This window comes from Puma concolor, chromosome D2, assembly GCF_028749965.1.
Source record: "Puma concolor isolate L17-30 chromosome D2, mPumCon1.1.hap2, whole genome shotgun sequence".
Taxonomy (NCBI): Eukaryota; Metazoa; Chordata; class Mammalia; order Carnivora; family Felidae; genus Puma; species Puma concolor.
Genome location: NC_141677.1, coordinates 13,223,874 through 13,247,171, shown reverse-complemented (window position 1 = coordinate 13,247,171; position 23,298 = coordinate 13,223,874). Strand labels below are relative to the sequence as shown.

The following is a 23,298-nucleotide window of genomic DNA, read 5'->3' as shown; positions in this document are numbered from 1 at the left end:
TTTGATAGGGATTGCATTGAATCTGTCAATTGCTTTGGGTAGTATGGACATCTCAACATTATTATTCCAATTCATGAGCGTGGGATATCTTGCCATTTGTTTGTGTTCTCTTAAATTTCTTTCATCAGTGTCTTACAGTTTTCAGAGTAAAAGTCTTTCACTCCTTGGTTACATTTGTTCCTAGGTAATTGCGTCTGCAATTGTAAATGGGATCATTTTCTTGATTTCTCTTTCTGCTACTTCATTATTAGTGTATAGAAACATTATAGATTTCTGTGTGTTAATTTTGTATCCTACAGCTTTACTGAATTGATTTATTCTAATAGTTTTTTTGGTGGACTCTCTAGGGTTTTCTATATATAGTATCATGTCATCTGCAAATAGTGACAGTTTTATTTCTGTCTTACCAATTTGGGTGCCTTTTACTATTTTTTTTCTCATTTGATTACTGCCACTAGGATTATTTTTTCATTTAAATCACATAATGTTTGAAAAATAGATCTTCCAAAAAACAGAAAAAAGACAAATCTTCCTCTATTTCCACCCCCCCCATGTTACTCCTTTAAGGCAAACCAGTACTATTTGATAAATTTCATACTTTCATTTCATTTGAATGTCAGATTTCACTAGTTTGTAAATTAAAACCTGTTTTATAAATGTGAGATTCTCGTAACTGTCGCTTAGATGCAAAACCTACTCGTTTGTACACATTTAGATAGATTGAGATATATAAACTATTATCCTAAACTGTCTGGAGTTATTTCAACACCTGACTACATCTTGGGGCTTCGTTCAGCTTTGTGCGCATGAGATGTTTACCATTAGTAGCATTTATTTGGCAGTAAACACAAGATCTCTTTGTGTGCTGCCCTGACAGAAAACGCAAGGAGATAATCCAAAAGCGATCTCTGCAATTTACTTCAGAAAAAGCACCATAATATTTTATTGAAGCATTTGTTTCAACCATAATATTTTATTGAAAATGGTATACAGTTCCATAAATGTTTTATTTTCGATAATACTGCTTCTGTTGTGCTACTTTATCTTCATAAGCATTTACACGTAGGATCCTGTTTGATGCCTGTGGTAGGACCAAAGTACCATTCTTTTTTTACCAATCTATTGGTTGTCCTGCAAGATTCCACAAAGATTCTCCTTCTTTGTTGAATACACATTAGACCCAAGGTTCTTTTTGTGTTACACATCCTTTCAGGAGGCATAAGAGTATATATTTTTAAAGTTTATTTATTTAAATAATCTCTACACCCAGTGTGGGGCTTGAACTCCTCTAGATGGGTCAGTTTCTCTCTTTCTTCCCACGGCCCTTCACCATAGTCTAGCATGAGGTTCTTTACGGTGTCTGTTTTCCAAGAGGGTGAAAATGGAGGCTGCGAGGCCTCTTAAGGCTCAGGCTTCACTCCTTTTTGGTAAAAGCAAGTCACTGGGTGAGTCTAGATTCAAGAGGAGAGGGAATAGGCTTTTGTTGATGGGACAAGTGGCAAAATCCCATTGCCAGAGGGCATGTGGACTTGGAGTCATCTGTGGAAGTAACTTACCACAGTTCACCAGCTGTCACCGTTACTTCACCTCTCTTCCCCATGTCACATTCGCTCCTCTCACCCCCAAGAGTCTCACCCCTTTTGGCCCTGGCTCGAAATCTGAGGTGTTGCCAAACTACTTCCAGGTGCCAGGGAGGCTCCTTGGATGCATTTTCTGGTGTAGGTGCCCATCAGGAACTCCTGGATCCAGAGGTCTGGGAAGTAAAAAGTTACCGGCCCTCCTCACACCCAGCATGCAGTGATGAGAGGTTCAGAGTAACTGCAGTAGATATTCTGGTTCAAAAAAGGAGAAGGAGAAGCACCTAGCAGACAATAGTAAGCTGCATGGTTTTGAAATCAGCCTGGTGCATGTCGCCATTTCCTCTTACTCGGAGGCATGGAGTGTTCCTTGTTGAGGGCGCATTTCTGTTTCTTGGAAGCGCATCTTGCCAGTAAACCTAAGAGTTCTAGATGAGCCTATTCAAATGAAGATATCTGTATTATGAAAGCACCTTGCCTCGTTCTTAGCACCTAGTAGACTGTCAAAATATTGAGTTGTGTAATATTACTTACTCAATACATGCTGCTCTTTTGGAACATTCAAAGCATTGGTGTCTAAACTTTTATGCACAAATTAAATGTTTTACAGATGAGAAATTCACAAATTAATGATACCATATTTCTGGAGGGTTTTGCTTGTTGTTGTTGTTGTTGTTTTGTAATAACCTTTAATCTTCCTTTATAATAACCTTTTGTTTTGCTGCTTCCAGTTTCTTAATTTGTGTGCGTTTTTTAAAACTAAACAACACATACAAAACACTTGACAGAGCCCTGAATAGAGCGTTCCATTCCTTTACAGGCCGTGATAATGGCTATTGCTTTTATTTGTTTCTCCTGTTATTTTGAGAGAGAGCACGAACGGAAGAGGGGTAGAAAAGAGAGACAGAGGATCCCAAGTAGGCTATGCACTGACAGTAGAAAGCCCCATGTGGGGCTTGAACTTACAAACTGTAAGGTTGTGACCTGAGCCAGAGAGCTGGACACTTAATGGACTGAGCCACCCAGGCGCCCTGTAAATCATTGTTTTCAGCCCCTATGCTTTGGGGGCAGTTTTTATGTAGCAGTAGATAGCAGCTTTGTGCCCGATGTCGTGTGTGAACTTTATCTTGCATGTATTAGTAACTGCATTTCTTTTTCTTAGCAAAACTACATAGTTTGTATCATGAAATTATGTCATCATTGATGTTCTACACCGCAGGAGCCCATCTGAACAAGTTTGGCAGCCACTTGAGTTTAGAGAGTATGGCTTCTGGGATATCCCAGTGTTTGAGAACATGTGGGTTTATGTTTAATGGTACATGAGATACAGTACTGTATGGAAAGGACAGATGGCTTACGCTGGGCAATGTCGTGATGGTGTATTTGATCCTTATAAGTAATCTCATTTGATGATAGGGGTTTATAGTTGAGGCATCTGGCTGAGAATGTAAATTCAGTTGTCTGAGGTCATATAGCCAGTGAGTAATGGAGCCCTGGGGGATCCCAGCTCTGCCTGACTCCACAGCTGCTCCCAGTCTATCCTGATCCTGCCTCCCATCTGAGGAATGTATAGGTTAACTAGGAATTTAAGGAATGTGTTCAATTTACCAAAAGGAGCCATTAATTTGTATCTATAAGCCCAGATAGAGACGTGGGAGAGGATAGCAGTGCACCAGTAGTCAGAAATCCAAGATTTTGGGTCATAGCCGTGATCTCTCTAACAGTGGACCCCAGGATCCCCAACTGAAGTATGTATTTTGAGAGAGAGAGAAAGAGAGAACCAGCAGGAGAGGGGCAGAGGGAGAGAGTGGGGGACAGAGGATCTGAAGCAGACTCCATGCTGACAGTAGAGAGCCCAGTGTGGGGCTTGAACCCACGAACTGTGCGATCATGGCCTGAATCGAAGTCAGACGTTTAACTTACTAAGCCACCCAGGAGCCCTCAGTATTGTTTTAAATAGGCAAATTCCTGGGCTCCAGCCCAGCCCCACTGAATGAGTATCCCCGGGGTGGAATCCAGTAAGATTTTTCAGGTGATTTTCTGATTTTTAGGTGTTGTTGTTTTTTAAGTTTATTTATTTTGAGGGAGAGGGAGAGTGGCGCCGAGCCCAATGTAGGGCTCAATCTGACGAATCATGAGCTCATGACCTGAGCTGAAACCAGGAGTCGGACACTTACCTAACTGAGCCACCCAGGCCCCCTGCTTTTTAGGTTATGTTTGAGGAGTCCTAGCCTAGATAATCTCTGAAGAAGATCTCTTTGAACTCTTTAAGAAATGATGCTAGCTGTATTTGAGCTCTCTAGCTGAGTAATGTAACTGCACTTCTTAAAATAGAACTGCATTTTTTTATAGCATGAACCTATCCTAGGCTAAAATGTAATATTTTCTAGGAAGCTTCCAGTAGTCAGTGATCCTCTGATATCACAGCATACTGTAGAGACCCAGAACTTGATTTTGCTGCGACAGAAAATTTAATTTCCTGCGTCTTCCATTCTCCCCTGTCCATTGGATTATTTTCAACAGCATACAGACCAGATCTACCCTCCTATCGTTAAGACATTCCCTCTTTTAATCCCCTCTGTTCAGCCATTGCCCTGTGTCCTTCTCCCCTTTGCGGTAAAGCCCTTCTGGGCGAGAGTAGCCATTGGGCCCCGTGTCCTCTCCCTTTCTGGAACTCACCTGCCAGGCTGCCGCCCCAGTGCTCCTACCAGGGTCGCCTTCTAGTTGCTAGGTTTGGTGGCCAGCCTCAGCCGTCCCCTCACATCCTTCCATAGCACTGGACACGTCCCCTTTCGTCACTGCCTTCCAGGACACCACACTCGGGGCGGGGGGGGGGGGGGGGGGGGCTCTAGTGACCTCTGTGCCATTTCTGCTTCCCTGAGACCTCACTTTTGACTTCTGGGGATCACAAGTCCCTTTCACATTGTGGTGCTCTCTGTGGCCCCACTTAAAAAAAAAAAAAAGTGTAGATATGGTCAAAATTTATCAGTATAAGTTTTCATCCTTTTAAATTCTGGTGAGTTCTAGGAAGGTTCGATTTCTTTAAGAGTTAAAGGTAACGAGCCGAAATAGTATTTGTAATTTTTGGCCATTCATGTATTTCATCACTTACTCTTTTAAGTGATTAATATTAACACGTATAGCTGTTTTATAGCGCATACTTAGATTATCCTGAAAATAAGGTCTTGTTGCCATGATGTAATAGTGGATGCTGACATTTAAGGGGTCCAAAGATCGACTTTGAATCTCTTGAAAGCCTGACAGAGTGGCCATTGCACACAGTAATATAATTAGTCTTTCCATTAAATCCTGCTAGAGGTTATTACTAAGAATTGCTCTAATAGCTGAAATTGTGGTAAAATATCCTATATTTCTGTAGAATTCTTCCCACATTCTCTGTTTAAGCCCCATATTTAAGCTTTTTAAAATATATTTAGTTCAAGTTGTTTTTTAAATGTTTTCATTTATTTGTGTCCTTATTCAGTCCTTTTCTGTCTGGATATGATTCCTCTATAGGTGTGTCATGTACGATTTGGTTCGATTTTTAAAAATCTCAACATTATTTTGTAATTTTATTAAGTGTTACAGCTAGAATTTTTAATGACTGCGTCTGTCTGGTTGAATTAATAGTTCTTATTCAGCTGGGCTTTTTTATGGTGTCCAGAGTTCCTCAGTCACAAATAAATGCTATTATACAGAATCTTTGTAAATGCAATTTTGTTTTTATTTTTAAATGATTGCTGACAAATTCCCTAGAGTATGATTATACAATGAAAAATCCAGTCTTGAAGTCCTTGAGGTGTTAGGATTTTTCTTTATTTTTTGCCAGTTTTGTTGAGAATAATTTAATTATTTGAATTTGCATTTCTTTTTTTTTTTTTTTTTTTTAACGTTTATTTATTTTTTTGGGACAGAGAGAGACAGAGCATGAACGGGGGAGGGGCAGAGAGAGAGGGAGACACAGAATCAGAAACAGGCTCCAGGCTCTGAGCCATCAGCCCAGAGCCCGACGCGGGGCTCGAACCCACGGACCGCGAGATCGTGACCTGGCTGAAGTCGGACGCTTAACCGACTGCGCCACCCAGGCGCCCCTGAATTTGCATTTCTTAATTAGCAAGGTGAAACTTCCCCCTATGGACTTAATACTTCTGTTTCCTCTTGTGCGAATTGTCTGTTCCTTATTTCTTGTTTGTTGACCTGTTGGGACTTGATACGCTTGCATAAGCTCACAACCCTTTTTGAGGAATCGTATCAATTATACATTTGTATATTATTTTCCTTTTATGCTGATTTTGATTTTTCGGCATAGAGAAAATTTGCCGGCCTTCAGAACATTGCATTTATGACCATTCTGGTGGATGAAATTTTCTTTCTCTTCTTTTTGTAAATAATGTAATCGTTGGGGCATGTGGCTGGCTCAGTTGGTAGAGCATGCAACTCTTGATTTCAGGGTTGTAGGTTCAAGACCCACACTGGGTGTAGAGATTACTGAAAAAGATATTCTTTAAAAAATGTGTGATTGCTGGGGCGCCTGGGTGGCGCAGTCGGTTGAGCGTCCGACTTCAGCCAGGTCACGATCTCGCGGTCCGTGAGTTCGAGCCCCGCGTCGGGCTCTGGGCTGATGGCTCGGAGCCTGGAGCCTGCTTCCGATTCTGTGTCTCCCTCTCTCTCTGCCCCTCCCCCATTCATGCTCTGTCTCTCTCTGTCCCAAAAATAAATAAAACGTTGAAAAAGAAAAAAAAAAAATGTGTGATTGCTTTTATTTGCTACTAAATATTTGTGAACAAATTTGTAAATGCAGACATTTTACATTCTTGGCAGACTGAATTTACAGAGGATTTTCAAATGTGTCTTTGTGTTTAAATGTCCACATTGATGATATTTTATCTGTTCCATTTCTTCTTTTTCCCAGGCACCCAACAGGAGGATCCTTTGTTCGTCCAAACAAAGTAAATTTTGGAGTGGACTTTCTCACTGCAGTGAATAATCGCTACGTGTTAGAAGATGGACCAGAGGAAGATGGAAAAGAGCAACCTGTTACAATTGGAAATAAACCTGTGGAAACTATTGGTTTTGAGTCTGTCATAAAACAGCAAAGGTATGTAGAATTGATAAGGGCAGAACTGACTTTGACCATTTCATCACCGGTCAGGATTGAATGAAGTTCACCCGACTGACTGTGTTTTGATACTCAACACTTTGCTTCCAAACTGGTCTGGCCTTCCTGCACAAACACAAATTGAAATCAGACGAATCTGAGGATTGAAGTCTTCAGGTAAACTAAAATTCCTAATTTGGTATAGGGTTGTTGGGCTTTTCCAGATGGAATTAAAACATTAGGTTGCCCATTATTCATATTTATGCCAACTGTCTCGTATGATAAGTAACTAAGACTGACACTTTGGTTCTTTTTTATTTCATGGTGACATTTCTAACCGGAGATAAGTCAGAAATGGGAGCAGAGGCCTCACCTGCCTTGTGGCATGCTGGTGCCATCTAGAACTGAGTTAGCTTCCATCTCTGGCTGCACACCCTTGTCACATGGGCTGCTTGTGAAACTGCAGAATCTTGGGTCCCATTCCAAACCTGAATCAGAATACCATGGGCTTTTGCTTTTAGAAGGACCTCAGATTATTATGTAGCAGTCTGAGGGGCACTAAAGAATCCATTGTAGAACTGTGCATGCAAACATTCTGTTGTCTGAAACTCTCTGGACACAGTGGTTCTATGCAGAGGGGCTTTCTGCTCCAACGCACTATCTGAATCAGAGTGAGTAGAAGCTCATGTTCCCACAAAGACACAAGTGCACAAGAACCTCCCAGGATATGCAGGTCAAGTGATGGTCAGTGCTGTGGTGTCTGACCCTGACCTGGATGAGGTGACTTCGTAGCGACCCCTGGTGGCCGCTGTGGAGAGGAGGTTTGTAGCCGCGTGGCTTATTAGGGCTGCAATCTTTTACTTTCTCAAGTGAAAGAATTAAACTGTGGTTTTGTTCAAAGTACGTTTATTTGCTGTCTTATTTATCTGTTGTTAATATTTAACATAATACAAAATATAAAGTGCACATGGTGACAGTGTTGAAGAATAAATTCATTTCTTTGATACCTCTGCTTTGTAGCATAGATGACCCCCATAAACAACAACAAGAGAAAATTCACGGGAACAATCCAAATATCTGTAAAGCTAGAACGGATGAATAGTGTTGCATTCATTCGGTGGCATACTGTCAACAGTGAACATGCGAACAACAGCTCTGTGCAAGAGTGTGGGTGAAATCTCAGAAACATAGCGTCCAGGAGTCAGATACCAGGAAGTACACGTCATGTGATGCCGTCTATACGAAGGTCAAAAGCAGGCATAACTGATCTATAGTGTTAGAAGTCAGAATAGACAGTTTTAAGGGGAGGGAGAAGCAGGTGTCAGGCACAAAGAGGCCTTCCCAAGTCCTGGGAATGTACTATGTCTTTTTTTTTTTTTTTTTTTATCATTTCACTTTATTTTTTTTTTTATTTTTTAGTAGGCTCCACACACAACACGGAGCTTGAATTCACGACCCTGATATCTAGAGTCACGTCCTCAACCGACTGAGCTAGCCAGGCGACCCTGTACTATTTCTTGATCTGGGTGGTGGTCACCTGTGCAAACTCACTTAAAATCACTGAGATGTGTACTGATGTATACGTAGGCTAATGCACGTACTTTCCTATATGTAATTTTTTTCAATAAAAAAATAAAACTGTGAAGGAGGAAAAAAAACTTTGAATAAATTGAGATTTTTAAAAATGCAACAACTTGACAGTAAATCACAAAGCAGTTTACACTCATTGGTGAAAATTTAGGAACTATAAATTGAACAAAAGGAGGTTATGACTTAATGCCGCCACCGAGAGATAACTGTCATGAGTATTTTTTGCTTTTTATCCTACTGGTTTACTTAGATTTGAAGAACTATGTGCTTCATAGGGTTGGACTTCTTGGCTTTATTTTTTTCCATTTAAAATGCAAGTAATGAAAAAAATGCACATATCGTGGTATCTTTTACCCCAAAAGAGGCACAGTTTTTTCTTACTGGTTAATCTCTTTCAGAGAATACCACGACTCTGTGAATATTGACAAATTGCAAACCGATTTTCTCCCGTGGCTTATGAACAACTGTATAACTCAAGAATTTGGGTGGGGGGGGAATGACCCTACTATTTGAGCATCATTGTGTTCAGTAATTGCCAGTGACTTTCTTGGAAATGACCAATGATGGAGTCAAGCTGGGTTCAGATGTCAGCTAAGCCAGCTTCTAACCCTGACACTTTCTAGCTGTTAGAGCTAGTATGCCTCATTCTAAGCCTCAGTTTCTTCATTTGCAAAACATTACCTAAGCTGTTAGAGCTGCTGGGGATAACAAGTGAGATTGTGCGGTGAAATTCAGTCATCTGTGTTAAGGATGGAAAGAAACCTCTACTTTAAGCCATCATATTACCTCCTTAATAATATCCAGCTGACCAGCTCTGAGTTTGTACCACTAAGACTTACAAAAATTGGATTAAAAAAAGAAAAACCAGTATGTGGGATTTCTCTTGGACATGGCTTTGGCTTTGGAGTGAGGTCCCCTGGGCACTGCAGTGAACTCACTGGCACAGCAGGGTATTTTTAACTTTAGAGGGGAATGGTGACCTCTGTTGGACACAGAGCAAGCTATTAGCTTGAGCTTGTTCAGTTTCATGATATTCCTGCGGTTCCTTTTGTGGGTGTCCTATCCCTGCAAAGCTGGGTTTTTGGTGATGGCTGTGATAAAAAGCAAGCATCTCCTGAAAATCATCATGGAAACAAGAAATGGAGAGAGTGATGTCCAATCTGATTCCAGGGTTTGGGAAGTTGCGCAGGGCCCAGCTGACACTAAGTTCACAGGACGTAAATAGTTAAGTTGTTTGGCCCTAACTACTTACTAAATGGAAACTGAGGTGTTTTGTTTGTCTCAGGGACACACTGAAAAAATTACTAAAACACCAAGAGCTCTGTGAACTGAGCAGGTTTAGAAGGTTCTGTGTTAGACCTTTGCTGCTGCCTTTCCCCCAGATTCTGATGATTGTAATAGTATGTGCCTTGTGTCTTCATCTGAGTGTTTCCCTCAAAGGTTGTCAGTTTATCATTTATTTACTTGTTTATTTATTAAAAACATTTTTTAAAATATTTGTTTATTTTTGAGTGCGAGAGAGACAGAGCGTGAGCTGGGAAGGGGCAGAGAGAGAGAGACCCACAGAATCCAAAGCGGGCTCCAGGCTCCGAGCTGTCAGCACAGAACCTGATGTGGGGCTCGAATTCATGAATCGCAAGATCACGACCTGAGCCGAAGTCGGATGCTCAACTGACTGAGCCACCCAGGCACCCCTATTTTTTTAAATTTTTTTTTTCAACGTTTTTTATTTATTTTTGGGACAGAGAGAGACAGAGCATGAATGGGGGAGGGGCAGAGAGAGAGGGAGACACAGAATCGGAAACAGGCTCCAGGCTCTGAGCCATCAGCCCAGAGCCTGACGCGGGGCTTGAACTCCCCGACCGCGAGATCGTGACCTGGCTGAAGTCGGACGCTTAACTGACTGCGCCACCCAGGCGCCCCCAGGCACCCCTATTTTTATAAATACTTAGAAAATAACTGTGTATCAGGCAGTATTCTGAGGTTTCACAAATGCTAACTCACCAATTATAGCATTTAAGATTATTTAAAAAAAAAAAAACCACAACACAAAATATACCATCTTAACCATTTTTTTAAATTATTTTTTTAATGTTTTATTCATTTTTGAGACAGAGAGAGACAGAGCATGAGCAGTGGGGGAGGGACAGAGAGAGAGCCAGACACAGAATCCGAAGCAGGCTCCAGGCTCCGAGCTGTCAGCCCAGAGCCCGACGCGGGTCTCGAACTCACAAACCGCAAGATCATGACCTGAGCTGAAGTCAGACGCTCAGCCGACTGAGCCACCCAGGCGCCCCCCATCTTAACCATTTTTAAGTATAGTTTGGTGGTGCTAACTACATTCACATTGTTGGGCAGCCATCAGCACCCTCCATCTTCAGAACCTTTTCACCTTCCCAAACTGAAACTCTGTCCCCATCAAACAGCACCTCATTTCCCTCCCCCCACCCCCAGCCTCTGGCAACCACCATGTTGCTTTCTGTCAGCAAAGTTGACTCCTGGGAACCTCACGTGAGTGGAATCATACGGTATTGTCTTTTGGTGACTGACTTCTTTCAGTTAGCATCATGTTCTCAAGTTTGCCCACAGTGTATTGTATGTCAGAATTTCCTTTTTAAGGCTGAGTAGTATTCTACCGTGTGGATGCACTGCCCTTTGTTTATCCGTTCATCCATCGATGGGCTCCTGGGTTGTTTCTACCCTTGGGCTCCTGCGGTAATGATGCTGTAAACACGTGCGTATGCCACAGCATTTTAAAGCTGTGGAATCGGAGGCCCAGGGATTTTAGCTTCCTGAAGTCCAAAGGAAGTAGTAGAATTGGGATTTGAACCCCAGCGATGGGTCTCCAGATTTCATGTTCTAGATACTCTTCAGAGACTAGACACACGGGCTCTTTGAATGAGTAGAAAACGCAGATTCTCCACACCTAAGAAGTGGCTTCAGAGATTACGTAATAAAGCTGAAGGGACGCACGCTCTCCAGGATGTAACCCTAGAGAGACTTTCATGTGTGAGAGCAGCAGGTACACAGCATGGTTGGGAATAATCAGAGGAGTAAATAAATTATTTGTGGTCTATAATGTATAAAAATGAGTGGCTCTAGAGTACATGGGTCCGTAGAGCTAAATCTCACTGCTGAACAATATACTGTTGACGGGGAAAAGGTTGGAGGGGGACATATATGGTAGGATACCGTTTATATCAAATTTCATTATACAGGAAATACTATAATTAGGGGTATGCGAACGTGTGGTAAAACTATTCAGTGCTTAAGTTTAAATAAACACCAAGTGTAGGATACTGGTTATCCAAAGGGAGCAGAGAAGGAAGGGAAATGTTCTGGGAGGAACGCAGAGGACTTCATTTCTATTTGTAGTGTGTGTGATGCTTGCTTTTTTTCTTTGTAGTTTAAAGCTTTCTTTCTTTTTTAATGTTTATTTTGAGAGAGAGAAAGTGAGAGTGGGGGAGAGGGGCACAGAGAGAGAATGCCAAGCAGGCTCTGCATGGTCAGCACAGAGCCCGGTGCAGGGCTCGAACTCATGAAATGTGAGATCATGACCTGGGCTGAAATCAAGAGTTGGACACTCGACCGACGGAGCCACCTGGGCACCCCTAAAGCTTTATTTCTTAAAGTGGGTGGTGGGTGCCGGTATTTGTTATTTTTGGTGACTTTTGATATGTCTGAAATGCTTTTTAGGTTTTAAAGAGCCAGGGGACATGTACATGCTTGTACATACATGTGAACTCTATTTTTCATGCAGTCAGCTGAGCAAGCTGCAGGAAGTTTCTCTGAGGAACTGCGTGGTGAGTTGTGCTGGCGACAAAGGAGCAATTGCCAAAGCGTGTCCTAGTATCCTTTTCACGGAGTATCGGACGCTGGGCTTGGCCCTGGTGCCACACCCCCGCCAGTCGCCTGCCCTGTGTCTGTTGTCCCCAGCTTTCTTCCTAAGGGCATCTCTGTTTCACCGGGTGCAGTGGCTGCCCGTGTGAGTTATTCGCCTTCCCAGGCCCCCTTGCCTGCAGGTGAGGCAGTGTGCACACCCCAGCCAAGGAAATGTCAAGCAGAAGTCTCTGGACAGGGCTTCTTATGAGGGGCCAGACCTGGCCGGCGTCTGCCTTCTGCCCAGAGCCTTTGCCCTGCTCCCTGCCTCGAGTGTGGACAGGACGCCCAGGGCCCAGCCGCCGTCTTGTGTGAAGATGACCGTCCAGCACGGCCTGGGCCAGCAGAGGAGGAGCTTGATCGCATCACAGGGCCCCTGCACCAGCCCCAGGGCCCCTGGACCGCCACCTTGTGAGCGAGCAGACTCCTCTCTCCTGTTTCAGGCAGCTGCGTGCATCTGTCACAATACCTCCAAACAGGCTTTTCCAGGGCTTGTAATCTCTTCTCTCTACCTTCTCCTAGAAGTGGGGTGTGTGTGTGTTTGCCCTACGTTGCTTTCATGCCCACAACTAAAAATATGGGAGATAAGTTTAAAAACACAACAACTCCCACTGGCAAATGGGAGTTAACTTAAAATTTTTTTAATTTTTATTTTTATTTTAGAGCATGTTAGTGGGGGAGAGGGGCAGAGAGAGAGAGAGACAGAATATTTAAAGACAATTTTTGTTAATGTTTATTTTTGAGAGAGAGAGAGAGACAGTGGGGGGGGGGGGGGCAGAGAGAGAGGGAGACACAGAATCTGAGGCAAGCTCCAGGCTCTGAGCTGTCAGCACAGAGCCTCGAACTCAGGAGCCATGAAATTCATGACCTGAGCTGAAGTCAGGCTTAACCAACTCAGCCACTCGGGCTCCCCCGAGAGAAAGAGGGAGAGAAAGAGGGAGAGAGAGAGGGAGGGAGGGAGGGAGGAAATATCTTAAGCGGGCTCCATGCTGACATGGGGCTCAATCCCAAGACCCTGGGATCATGACCTGAGCTGAAATCAAGAGTTGGAAGGATGCTCAACGACTGAGCCACCCAGGTGCCCCCACTTTCTCTAACTTTAAAAGGTCTTCTCACAATTCTTGAAGCCTGCCCAATCTCCCCATAATAATTTATACCAAACATAGCAGTTTATGATCCGTGTCCCCTGAGTGAAGAGACGGCAGATGAGCAGCTCTTTTTAGCCAGCTATTTCTTTTTTTTTATTTTTCTTTTTTTAAATTTTTTCTTAATATTTATTTACTTTTGAGAAAGAGAGAGAGCCAGAGTACAAGCTGGAGGGGGGCAGAGAGAGAGGGAGATACAGAACCTGAAGCAGGCTCCAGGCTCCGAGCTGTCAGCACAGAGCCCGACGCGGGGCTCGAACTCACGGACCGTGAGATCATGACCTGAGCCGAAGTCGGACACCACCGACTGAGCCACCCAGGTGCCCCTTTAGCCAGCTATTTCTAACTATTTCTAACTACACCTACGGTGCATCCTTTATGGTGACCGAAATCAGAGCAGAGCTCCCCGGCCAGCATGTCTGGGTGTCTTACTTCCTCAGCCTGCAGGTCGGTCGGGACCTGGTCACCTTGCCTGTGAGCAGCCCCTCCCATCGCCCCCGTGGGCTGAACCAACGTGGTCCCTTCCTCCGTGGTTAAGGGAACTGAGGCGGAGGGTGTAGTTTGGTAGGGATGCCACGGCAGCGTCTGGAGCGTTCTGTGATCTGCCCGGCCGGCTCCCCAGTGATTTGAGAAGATTGGGAATTGGGTGGCTCAAGACTTATTTTCAACATATCAGAAAAGATGTGGCCAGTAGGTGGGTTTGGGAACGTCTGCAGTTGGATTACTCAGAGTTGTCAGCAGTGTGCTAGAGAGGCAGCATCGTGCTTTTTTTTTTTTTTTTTCCAACGTTTATTTATTTTTTGGGACACAGAGAGACAGAGCATGAATGGGGGAGGGGCAGAGAGAGAGGGAGACACAGAATCGGAAACAGGCTCCAGGCTCTGAGCCATCAGCCCAGAGCCTGACGCGGGGCTCGAACTCACGGACCGTGAGATCGTGACCTGGCTGAAGTCGGACGCTCAACCGACTGCGCCACCCAGGCGCCCCGCATCGTGCTTTTTTACGTGGCTCTCTCCTGGGGGGAAAGCGTCCCCCAGACTAGAAGCAATGAGGTTTCATGAGATAATCAAGTCACGGCTGATATTTGCAGATGTGGTGATGAATGTCTCACAGTTCCTGGTTGAATTCCCGCCTGAAGTGGAAGTTTTGCCTGTGTGTAATTAAGTCATCCTTTTTCGGTGGCCCCCTCCGAGGTCCCTCCCTGAGTCCTGACGACAAGCTGCAGGCGTGCCGGGGCCCTGAGCTTGCCGGGCTGGGAAGCAGCTGACTCTGCATGGGGCACAGGGTCTGTCCCTGCGAGCAGGCACCGTGCAACGCCAGGAGCTCCTTGGACTGTGCGTGCACGAGGGGCAGTGCGTGTGTGTGCACGTGCGTGAGGGCGGTGCGTGAAACTGTTTGGAGTTGATTTCAGAATGCAGGCGTCCATGTGCTCTGGGCAGACTAGCAGGTATATTTATGATCCTGGCCTACACTTTGAGGGAAGGATACTGGACTCACTGTTTCTAACGAACCCTGACAGCCCCTAGTCAGCAGCGTCATGGAAATGAAAGGTGGCTGGAGCTTGACCGTGGGGTGTGAAAGCACCCAGCTCAGCGGTCGCAGGAGGATCCTGACCCCCCAGTACCTCCCGTTTCAGAGACCAGCTGAGATTGTGTAGTGGCCTGCAGGGCCCTTGGTGATGTGGCCTGGCCCCTGCGGCCCATGTGACCGCATTTCCAGCACCCCGCACCCCCTCCGCCCAGGCACACTGGAGCTCACTGTCCCTGTCGTAGGTCACCTGCATTCTATAACCATAGGGCCTTTGCTTGTATCATTCTCTTTGCCCGGATGCTCTTCTCTAAGATGGCATTTCTTCATTTGCTGAGCTGCTCCGCTTAAGTGGCACCTTCACAGAGAAGATGGGCTTCCACCACCAGTGTATATGCAGCCCCCACACACCCCTTTCCTCTGTCCTTTGCTCTGTTACTCTGAGCCTGTGTCTGTACCTGGCATGTTGCAGAGCCACGTGCTTAACGCCGTCTCCCCCAGTATTCGCTGCTATACTCTGGGCCCCGACACTTGCGGGATAGATGGATGAACTGAATAATTTCCCTCCATAGCAGAGTAGTATGCAAGATTCTCCTTTAGCCGCCCCGTCCTGCTCCAACCTTCTCTTCCCATTTCTCTGTCCCCAGGGGTTCTGCTAAGCTGTGCCTTTCTGGACGGCATGGCACTCCCCTCCAGGATTCAGCTCGGTGCCTTTTTCTTTCTGTCCTCCTAATTTATCCCCTGAATTCCCAAATCCTCTGTAGCACTTTTGGACATTTGTCCGTGCTAACCCCTGTTGCGTGTCCTGGGGATGCCACTCGTGATTTGGAGGTTCCTGCAGAGCAGAATGATGCACCGTAGAAGGCGTGTGCGTTGCCGCGAGGCCGCAGCTGTAGGTAGTGCCCAGGACAAGGCCTGCGGGTACACCTTAGGTGCTTAATAAATCACTCACTAACACGGTTCTCTTTTCTCTTTTTGTTGGACATCCTCAGGATGGTTTAGCATTGGTTATAACATTTGGTTCTTATTTACTCGATTGTAGACATTTGTTTTAAGTTTGCAGTATATGATAAACTTTCATTTCTAAATAAGGAATTGGGTGATTAATTAAAAAATTTTTTTGTATTTATTTTTGAGAGAGAGAGACAGACAGAGTGTGAGCTAGGGAGGGGCAGAGAGAGAGGGAGACAGAATCCGAAGCAGGCTCCAGGCCCTGAGCTGTCAGCATAGAGCCTGATGTGGGGCTCGATCTAACGAACCGTGAGATCATGACCTGAGCCGAAGTCAGACACTTAATGGACTGAGCTCTCCAGGTGCCTCCTTTTAAAAATATTTTTTTTAATGTTTATTTATTTTTGAGAGAGAGTATGAGCTGGGGAGGAGCAGAGAGAGAGAGGGAGACACAGGATCTGAAGCAAGAGTTCTGTGATTTAAAAAGGTAAAAAGTAGGGCACCTGCGTGGCTCACTTGGTTGAGCATTTGGCTCTTGATTTGGGGTCAGATCATGTTCCCAGGGCTGTGAGATCGAGCCCCATGTCAGGTTCCATGCTGAGCGTGGAGCCTGCTAAAATTCTCTCTCTCTCTCAAATTATAAATAAATAAATAAAGGGAAAAGTAAAGGGAAGAAAAGGAAAAAATCCCAAGCAAGATAGAGAGTGTAGGTAAAAAATAAGTAAATAAAAATCCATGCTCCAGAATTAAGAGGTAACTACTGTTATGTCTTGTCTGATTCTTTCTATATCACTCTTTCTTAATGTATGCTTTGAGATATCAGAAGGGTAGATTTGTCAAGAAACCTGCTGTCCTCATGGGATGAAGTCCTAAGTATTGCTGATCAGCTCAAACACCTGGAAGTTCTCAATCTCAGGTATGAACCCTTGGACGTCCATTTGTCACCTGGTATAAAACTCCTGATCTCTCCTTGTTCCCTCACGACATCGCTGTGGGAAGGAGGGGGGAGACAGCTTACTGGAATTTAAGACTTTACTTACTCTAACTTTTTCTTTGACTTAGTATTTAATCCTTGGTTATTGTAGTTTTTCAAATGGTCACACGAGGTGACTCACTATAGGGGTGTGTTTTACTTACTTTTAGTCTCTGTGCCCAATGTGGGGCTCCAACTCCCGATCCCGAAATCAAGAGTCAACGCTTTATTGACCGAGCCAGCCAGGTATCCCTTTTCTGGGGTGGGGGGGGTGGAATGTGTTTTCCTTTGATTGGCTGGCGTGGGTTGGCCTATTGAGCAAGATCTCCATATTTTTCGTGAGCCTAACCATGAAGGATGGGCCATCTGGAGGAGTTGGTATTTCACTGAAGAATTGGAGAGGTGCTATGAACAGTGCTTGTTGGGGGCACCCTGGCTCACTCAGTCATTGGAGCGTGCAACTCTTGATCTTGGGGTCATGAGTGCGAGTCCCACGCTGGGTGTAGAGATTACTTAATAAAATCTTTAAAAAAAAAAACAGGTGTGGGGCGCCTGGGTGGCTCAGTCGGTTAAGCGTCCGACTTCAGCCAGGTCACGATCTCGCGGTCCGTGAGTTCGAGCCCCGCGTCAGGCTCTGGGCTGATGGCTCAGAGCCTGGAGCCTGTTTCCGATTCTGTGTCTCCCTCTCTCTCTGCCCCTCCCCCGTTCATGCTCTGTCTCTCTCTGTCCCAAAAATAAATAAACGTTGAAAAAAAAAAAATTAAAAAAAAAAAAAGTTTAAAAAAAAAAAAAAAAAGGTGCTTCTCCATTCTGAAGTTTCTAGCATTTAATTGCTTTAGAAGTGAATAATTTCACTGGACTGCTGTTTCATTCATTTCTGATAAGGATTTTCCATCAAGATACGTGTTTCACTAATGCCATAATTTTCCAGGCCTTTTCAAATTCTTGCTTAGTTTCAATCTCTGAACCTTATTTTCCAAGGCCTCAGCCAGGCATCCCCTTTCATACTCGAGCCAGCTTCACACAGATAGGTGGGTTGTGCCTGGTTCAGGCAGATTCAGTTATAGTAGATGGTGAGGCCTAAATTAATTGTGCTTCAAATAGAGCAAAGGGTGTAAGTTGACCCACAGTGTCTCCTCTTCTGGAAATAAGGGCTAACATGTTTTAATGGTATCTTCGTTCAAAAAGATTGTCAGGCTGGGGCGCCTGGGTGGCGCAGTCGGTTAAGCGTCCGACTTCAGCCAGGTCACGATCTCGCGGTCCATGAGTTCGAGCCCCGCGTCAGGCTCTGGGCTGATGGCTCGGAGCCTGGAGCCTGTTTCCGATTCTGTGTCTCCCTCTCTCTCTGCCCCTCCCCCGTTCATGCTCTGTCTCTCTCTGTCCCAAAAATAAATAAAAAACGTTGAAAAAAAAAAAAAAATTTAAAAAAAAAAAAAAAAAAGATTGTCAGGGGGAGCCAAGGTGGCTCAGTCGGTTAAGTGTCTGACTTCAGCTCAGGTCATTATCTCACAGTTCATGAGTTTGAGCCCCACATCGAGCTCTGTGCTGACAGCTCAGAGCCTGGAGCCCGCTTCAGATTCCGTGTCTCCCTCTCTTTCTTTTTTTTTTTCAATGTTTATTTATCTTTGGGACAGAGAGAGACAGAGCATGAACGGGGGAGGGGCAGAGAGAGAGGGAGACACAGAATCGGAAACAGGCTCCAGGCTCTGAGCCATCAGCCCAGAGCCCGACGCGGGGCTCGAACTCACGGACCACGAGATCGATCGTGACCTGGCTGAAGTCGGACGCTTAACCGACTGCGCCACCCAGGCGCCCCATCTCTCTTTCTGCCCCTTCACTGCTCGTGCTGTCTCCGTTTCTCAAAAATAAACATTGAAAAAAAATTTTTAAGTAAATAAAAAAAAAGACCGTCAGGATTGAGTCCTGAGATGAGGATCATGAGAGAAAATTGAAAAGGTGGTGATTTATTTGATCCATCCTAATGGAAAAGAGGGGTTTAGAGACTCTGGAGATGCAAAATTACAGCCTCAGGTATAGCGTTATCAGTAAGACTGACAGTCTGGACTCCTTTGGTTTTTAATTAATTCCATTTTTTAATACAATGTTTATTTTGAGAGAGCATGAGCAGGGGGCGGGGTGCAGAGAAACAGGGAAAGAGAGAGAATCCCAAGCAGGCTCCATACTCAGCACAGAGCCCAATGTAGGGCTCGATCCCATGAACCGTGAGATCATGACCTGAGCCAAAACCTAGTCGGACGCTTAGCCGACTGAGCCATCCAGGCACCTTTAATTTCATTTTAAGGTGGAAACAAACCCAACGCCTCATATTAAATCCCAAATTGTTGCTTTCTATGACTTTCACTCGGGCCTACTGGAGAGCAAGCATTCAGCACATTGTGTCTTCTTTTTCTACACAGTGAGAATAAACTACACTTTCCCTCGGTTTCACCATCTCTAGCTGGAACATTTCCTGCACTGAAGGTTTTAGTTCTTAACCGAACAGGAATAACGTGGGCTGAGGTAATCATATTTCTTTAGTTTATTACCCAGAGATAAGAAATTTTAAATTCTTGGCTTAATAGGCAATTGAGGCACAACTGTGCCTTCATTTTAATCATATTATCCGAATAATAGGATCCTTTAAACTGCCTCACAGAAAGGAGTTACAAAATTGTTGTAGTGAGGTAGAATTTTCTATCTTGGGATCGGTGTTCTCTCTCTCGGCTCCTTCTGTTTTGTTCTGCCATCGTTCTAGACGGTGGCGTTCCATAATGCTGTGCAGTTCACACAGGCTGAACTTAGAAAGCTCTCAAGTTAGCTGTGGATTGGGCTTTTAGCTCGCTGGGTTTTCCCGCAAGTGCTCCGAGGCACAGCTGCTGAAAGATTCTAGCATCCTTTTCTTGTTTGCAGTTTGGCTCTTGGAAGCCGCCGTTCATCATATACAGCTGGGCTCGAAAGTGGACTCGGGGGTCCTTCACCCGGCAGCGTTTGGGATTTATAGCTGGCACTACTATTTTCTGTTTGAGGTTAACTGACCTCACACACCCAGAATATTCCTTTTTCGAACCAAGTGCAGATAAGTATATCCCCAGCCAGGTGGTTTGTCTATGAAATGCCACCGAGGGACATGCCTCCCTTAGGGACGAATCACCTCTGCCTGGTGTGCCTGTGTCCTAGGGCTCCTTCCTAGTGAGTGGGTTCAGATTGAGCATCAGAACAGGAAGGGCACTTGGAGATCGAGATGCTGGGGATGAAGTGCAAGTGGGGAAATTTAGAAACCATGGTTGCGAAGTACCGTCCGATTAGCATCCTCTTCGCAAACCCGGGTTGGCATTGAGAATCGAGGACAGGTGGGGACCTCAAGTCCCTTCCTTTTTTGGTTAAGCAAACTGTCCTGTCTGCAAGTCTACTTCGCAGGAGACTTGTACAGTTCAGGACGCCGCTGGATGGCCCGCTCGTAGCTTAGAGTGCTCCATGTCTATGCGGCCGTGTCCTTAAAACACAGCTCTTAACATTTAAGTGTTACTGCCCGTCCACTAGCACTCCTGGCCTGAATTAGAGTCTGCGATGAAATGTCCGTAGGGCACTTTGTTTCCCAAACAGTAACTGAACTGAATTGATGGGGAAGGTACAGTAGTAAACACACAGGAAGGACCAGTAGAGGCTGTTTCGCCCTGACCGGAGTTTCCCTTCTAGGTGCTGCGGTGCGCCCCCGGGTGGCCGGTCCTGGAGGAGCTGTACCTCAAGTCTAACGACATCTCCATTTCAGAAAGGTAACAAGGGTTCACATCCACGCGTGTGTCACCATTCAGTCATCCTGAATAAACACATGATCTGCAGTATACCCATCATCAATTTTATTTATTTATTTTGAGAGAGAGAGTATGGGGGGAAGGGGCAGAGAAAGAGGGAGAGAGAATCCCAAGCGGGCTCCACACTGTCAGCATACAGCCTGATGTGGGGCTTGATCCCACACACCGTGAGATCATGACCTGAGCAGAAATGGAATCAGACACTTAACTAAGCCACCCAGGTGCCCCCCAACATTATTTTTTTTAAGGATTTGCAAATAAGAATGGGAAAATGCTTATTACTCACAAATTACTCACAGCCCATCGGAGTGTAAGCCTTGAATTAAACATATTTGAAGACCAGAACTTTAGTAGCTTCATAGAAATATAGTTAACTTCTGTTTCTAAATGGAGGTTCTAGAGGAAATGCTTTTTACGGATCAAATCCTGCATGGTAGGTAGCACTGTGTGTGTAAGATTGATGTACTGAGTCTATGGAAAAGCTTATTTTCTTTGAGTAAATTAAATATGTTGTCTTGCCTCTTTTGTTGATATCATTAAATTACTATGTGAAATTAAACGTGGGCAAATTTATAATACATTCCCAATGAAAGGATTCAAGCTAATGAGACTTCACTGTATGGAACGACTTATTATACAGGCGAATGCAGGTGTTTTTAAGTGAAACTGTTTATTTGGGGATAATTTGAGGTTCACATGCAGTTATAAGAAATAATGCCCAGAGCTCCCCTGTACCCATCACCCACTTTCTCCCATGGGTGCGATACCACAGCCAGGATCCTGAGGTTGGTCCATCCACATAGAGGACATTTCCAGCACTGCAAGGGTCCCTCCCTCCTGTTGCCCTTTCACGGTCCTGTCCACTTGCCTCCTGCTCCCTTCACCTCCTTTACACCAAATGCAGGTATTTTAAAAGCCATGTATCTTTGAAGACAAGTCAGATTAAATTCATGTTGACACACTTTGATTTTCCACACAGGCCGGCGGATGTTCTACAGACGGTCAAGTTATTAGACCTTTCCTCTAATCCATTAATTGATGAAAATCAGCTGTTTCTCATAGCGTATCTCCCCAGGTAATTTGCTCCTAAAATGCCGTTACAGCAGTGCTTAGGAGGTTTTTAGTGAATGGATCGTAGGCTGTGTGTACTTGCTCAGATGGAATTCACACACGAATCCCCTTTGGGAAACTTTTCTCTGAATTTATGTAGAGGAGGTGTTTGCAGACCACATAGCGCGCAGTTTGTGTCTGTACTAGGTCATTGAGGAAAGGGTAATTCGGCCTGGTGCTAATGTCAGAAGTCTTCATTCATTAAACTTACGGAAGTCAGATCATGTCTGTTTGCTCTTGGAGACCCGTTAACACGTGGCACCGCCGCGGGCACCAGGAGCAGTTAGGTGACTGGGGAGCCCTCACAACGTAGCGTGAACAGTCCTCTCGGCGCACCCCAAACCAGACTCTGTGGTTTCTAAGCATTCCATGGGGCACAAAAGCTAGGGTGGGGGAAGAGCATTGCAAATCTAGTCTGGTTGACCGCCTGTAGCATTTTATATTGTTCCTTGTAATCAAATTTAACATTTTAACTTTCAGATTAGAACAACTAATCCTTTCTGACGTCGGAATTTCTTCTATACATTTTCCGGATGCAGGAACTGGTATTTGAGATTAACTCTACTCCCCCCGCCCGATAGCCCATACTTCTGCTCTTTCGCTTCTGCCGTGTAACTTAATTCTCCTTTTTTCCAGGGTGCAAAACATCAATGTTTCCTTCCTTGCAGTACCTTGTAGTAAATGACAATCAGATCTCACAAGTAAGAGCTTCTTCACAATGTGCATACTGTATCCTCACTTCCACTCTTATGATGGAGTTTGCAGGTTCCTTCTATTAAAAAATATTTTACTTTAAGACTATTCTTTATTAAAGTGTTTAACTTTAATTCTAGTAGAGTTAACATGCAGTGTCCTATTAGTCTCGGGTGTACAATACAGGGATTCAACACCTCCCCACAGGACCCAGTGCTCATCGTGATACCTATTTCACCCCCATCCCCTTCCCCTCTGGTGACCATCAGTTTGTTCTCTAGAGTTAAAATTCTGTTTCTTAGTTTGTCTCGCTCTCTTGTGTTTTCCTTTTGTTCATTTGTTTCTTAAATCCCACATGAGTGAAATCATACGGTATTTGTCTTTGACTTATTTCATGTAACATAATACTTTCTCGCTCCATCCATGTTGTTGGAAATGGCAAGATTTTATTCTTTTTGAGGGTTGAGTAATATTTTACTATATATGTGTGTGTGTGTGTGTGTGTGTGTGTGTGTGTGTGTGTGTGTATGTGTGTGTGTATACACACACATACACACACATACCACGTCTTCTTTATCCAGCCACCTATTGATGGACACTTGGGCTGCTTCCATGATTTGGCTCTTGTAAACGACGCTGCAATAAACATAGGGGTGCATGTATCCCAAAGCTAGTGTCTTTGTATTTTGGGGGTAAAGACCCAGTAATGCGATTACTGGATTGTAGGGAGTTCTGTTTTTAACTTTTTTTTTTTTTTTAATTTTTTTTTTTTCAACGTTTTTTATTTATTTTTTGGGACACAGACAGAGCATGAATGGGGGAGGGGCAGAGAGAGAGGGAGACACAGAATCGGAAACAGGCTCCAGGCTCTGAGCCATCAGCCCAGAGCCTGACGCGGGGCTCGAACTCACGGACCGCGAGATCGCGACCTGGCTGAAGTCGG

The 23,298-nt window shown here is 44.6% G+C and overlaps 1 protein-coding gene across 5 annotated transcripts in view; it reads left to right on the top strand.

Annotated features, from left to right (window-relative positions):
* TBCE (tubulin folding cofactor E) overlaps positions 1-23,298 on the top strand; it is a 94,779-nt gene that overhangs the window by 60,521 nt on the left and 10,960 nt on the right. For 3 of the 5 annotated variants that reach the window (XM_086679629.1, XM_025915004.2, XM_086679630.1), the window contains exons 4-11: positions 6,490-6,675; positions 12,026-12,114; positions 16,584-16,683; positions 19,158-19,260; positions 20,437-20,513; positions 21,532-21,627; positions 22,143-22,207; positions 22,299-22,363. In XM_086679629.1, coding sequence (XP_086535755.1) covers positions 6,490-6,675; positions 12,026-12,114; positions 16,584-16,683; positions 19,158-19,260; positions 20,437-20,513; positions 21,532-21,627; positions 22,143-22,207; positions 22,299-22,363 — 781 coding nt within the window. Of the gene's footprint in view, positions 1-6,489; positions 6,676-11,961; positions 12,115-16,583; positions 16,684-19,157; positions 19,261-20,436; positions 20,514-21,531; positions 21,628-22,142; positions 22,208-22,298; positions 22,364-23,298 lie in introns of all 5 variants that reach the window. The other 2 variants (XM_086679632.1, XM_086679631.1) reach the window with 2 other exon arrangements.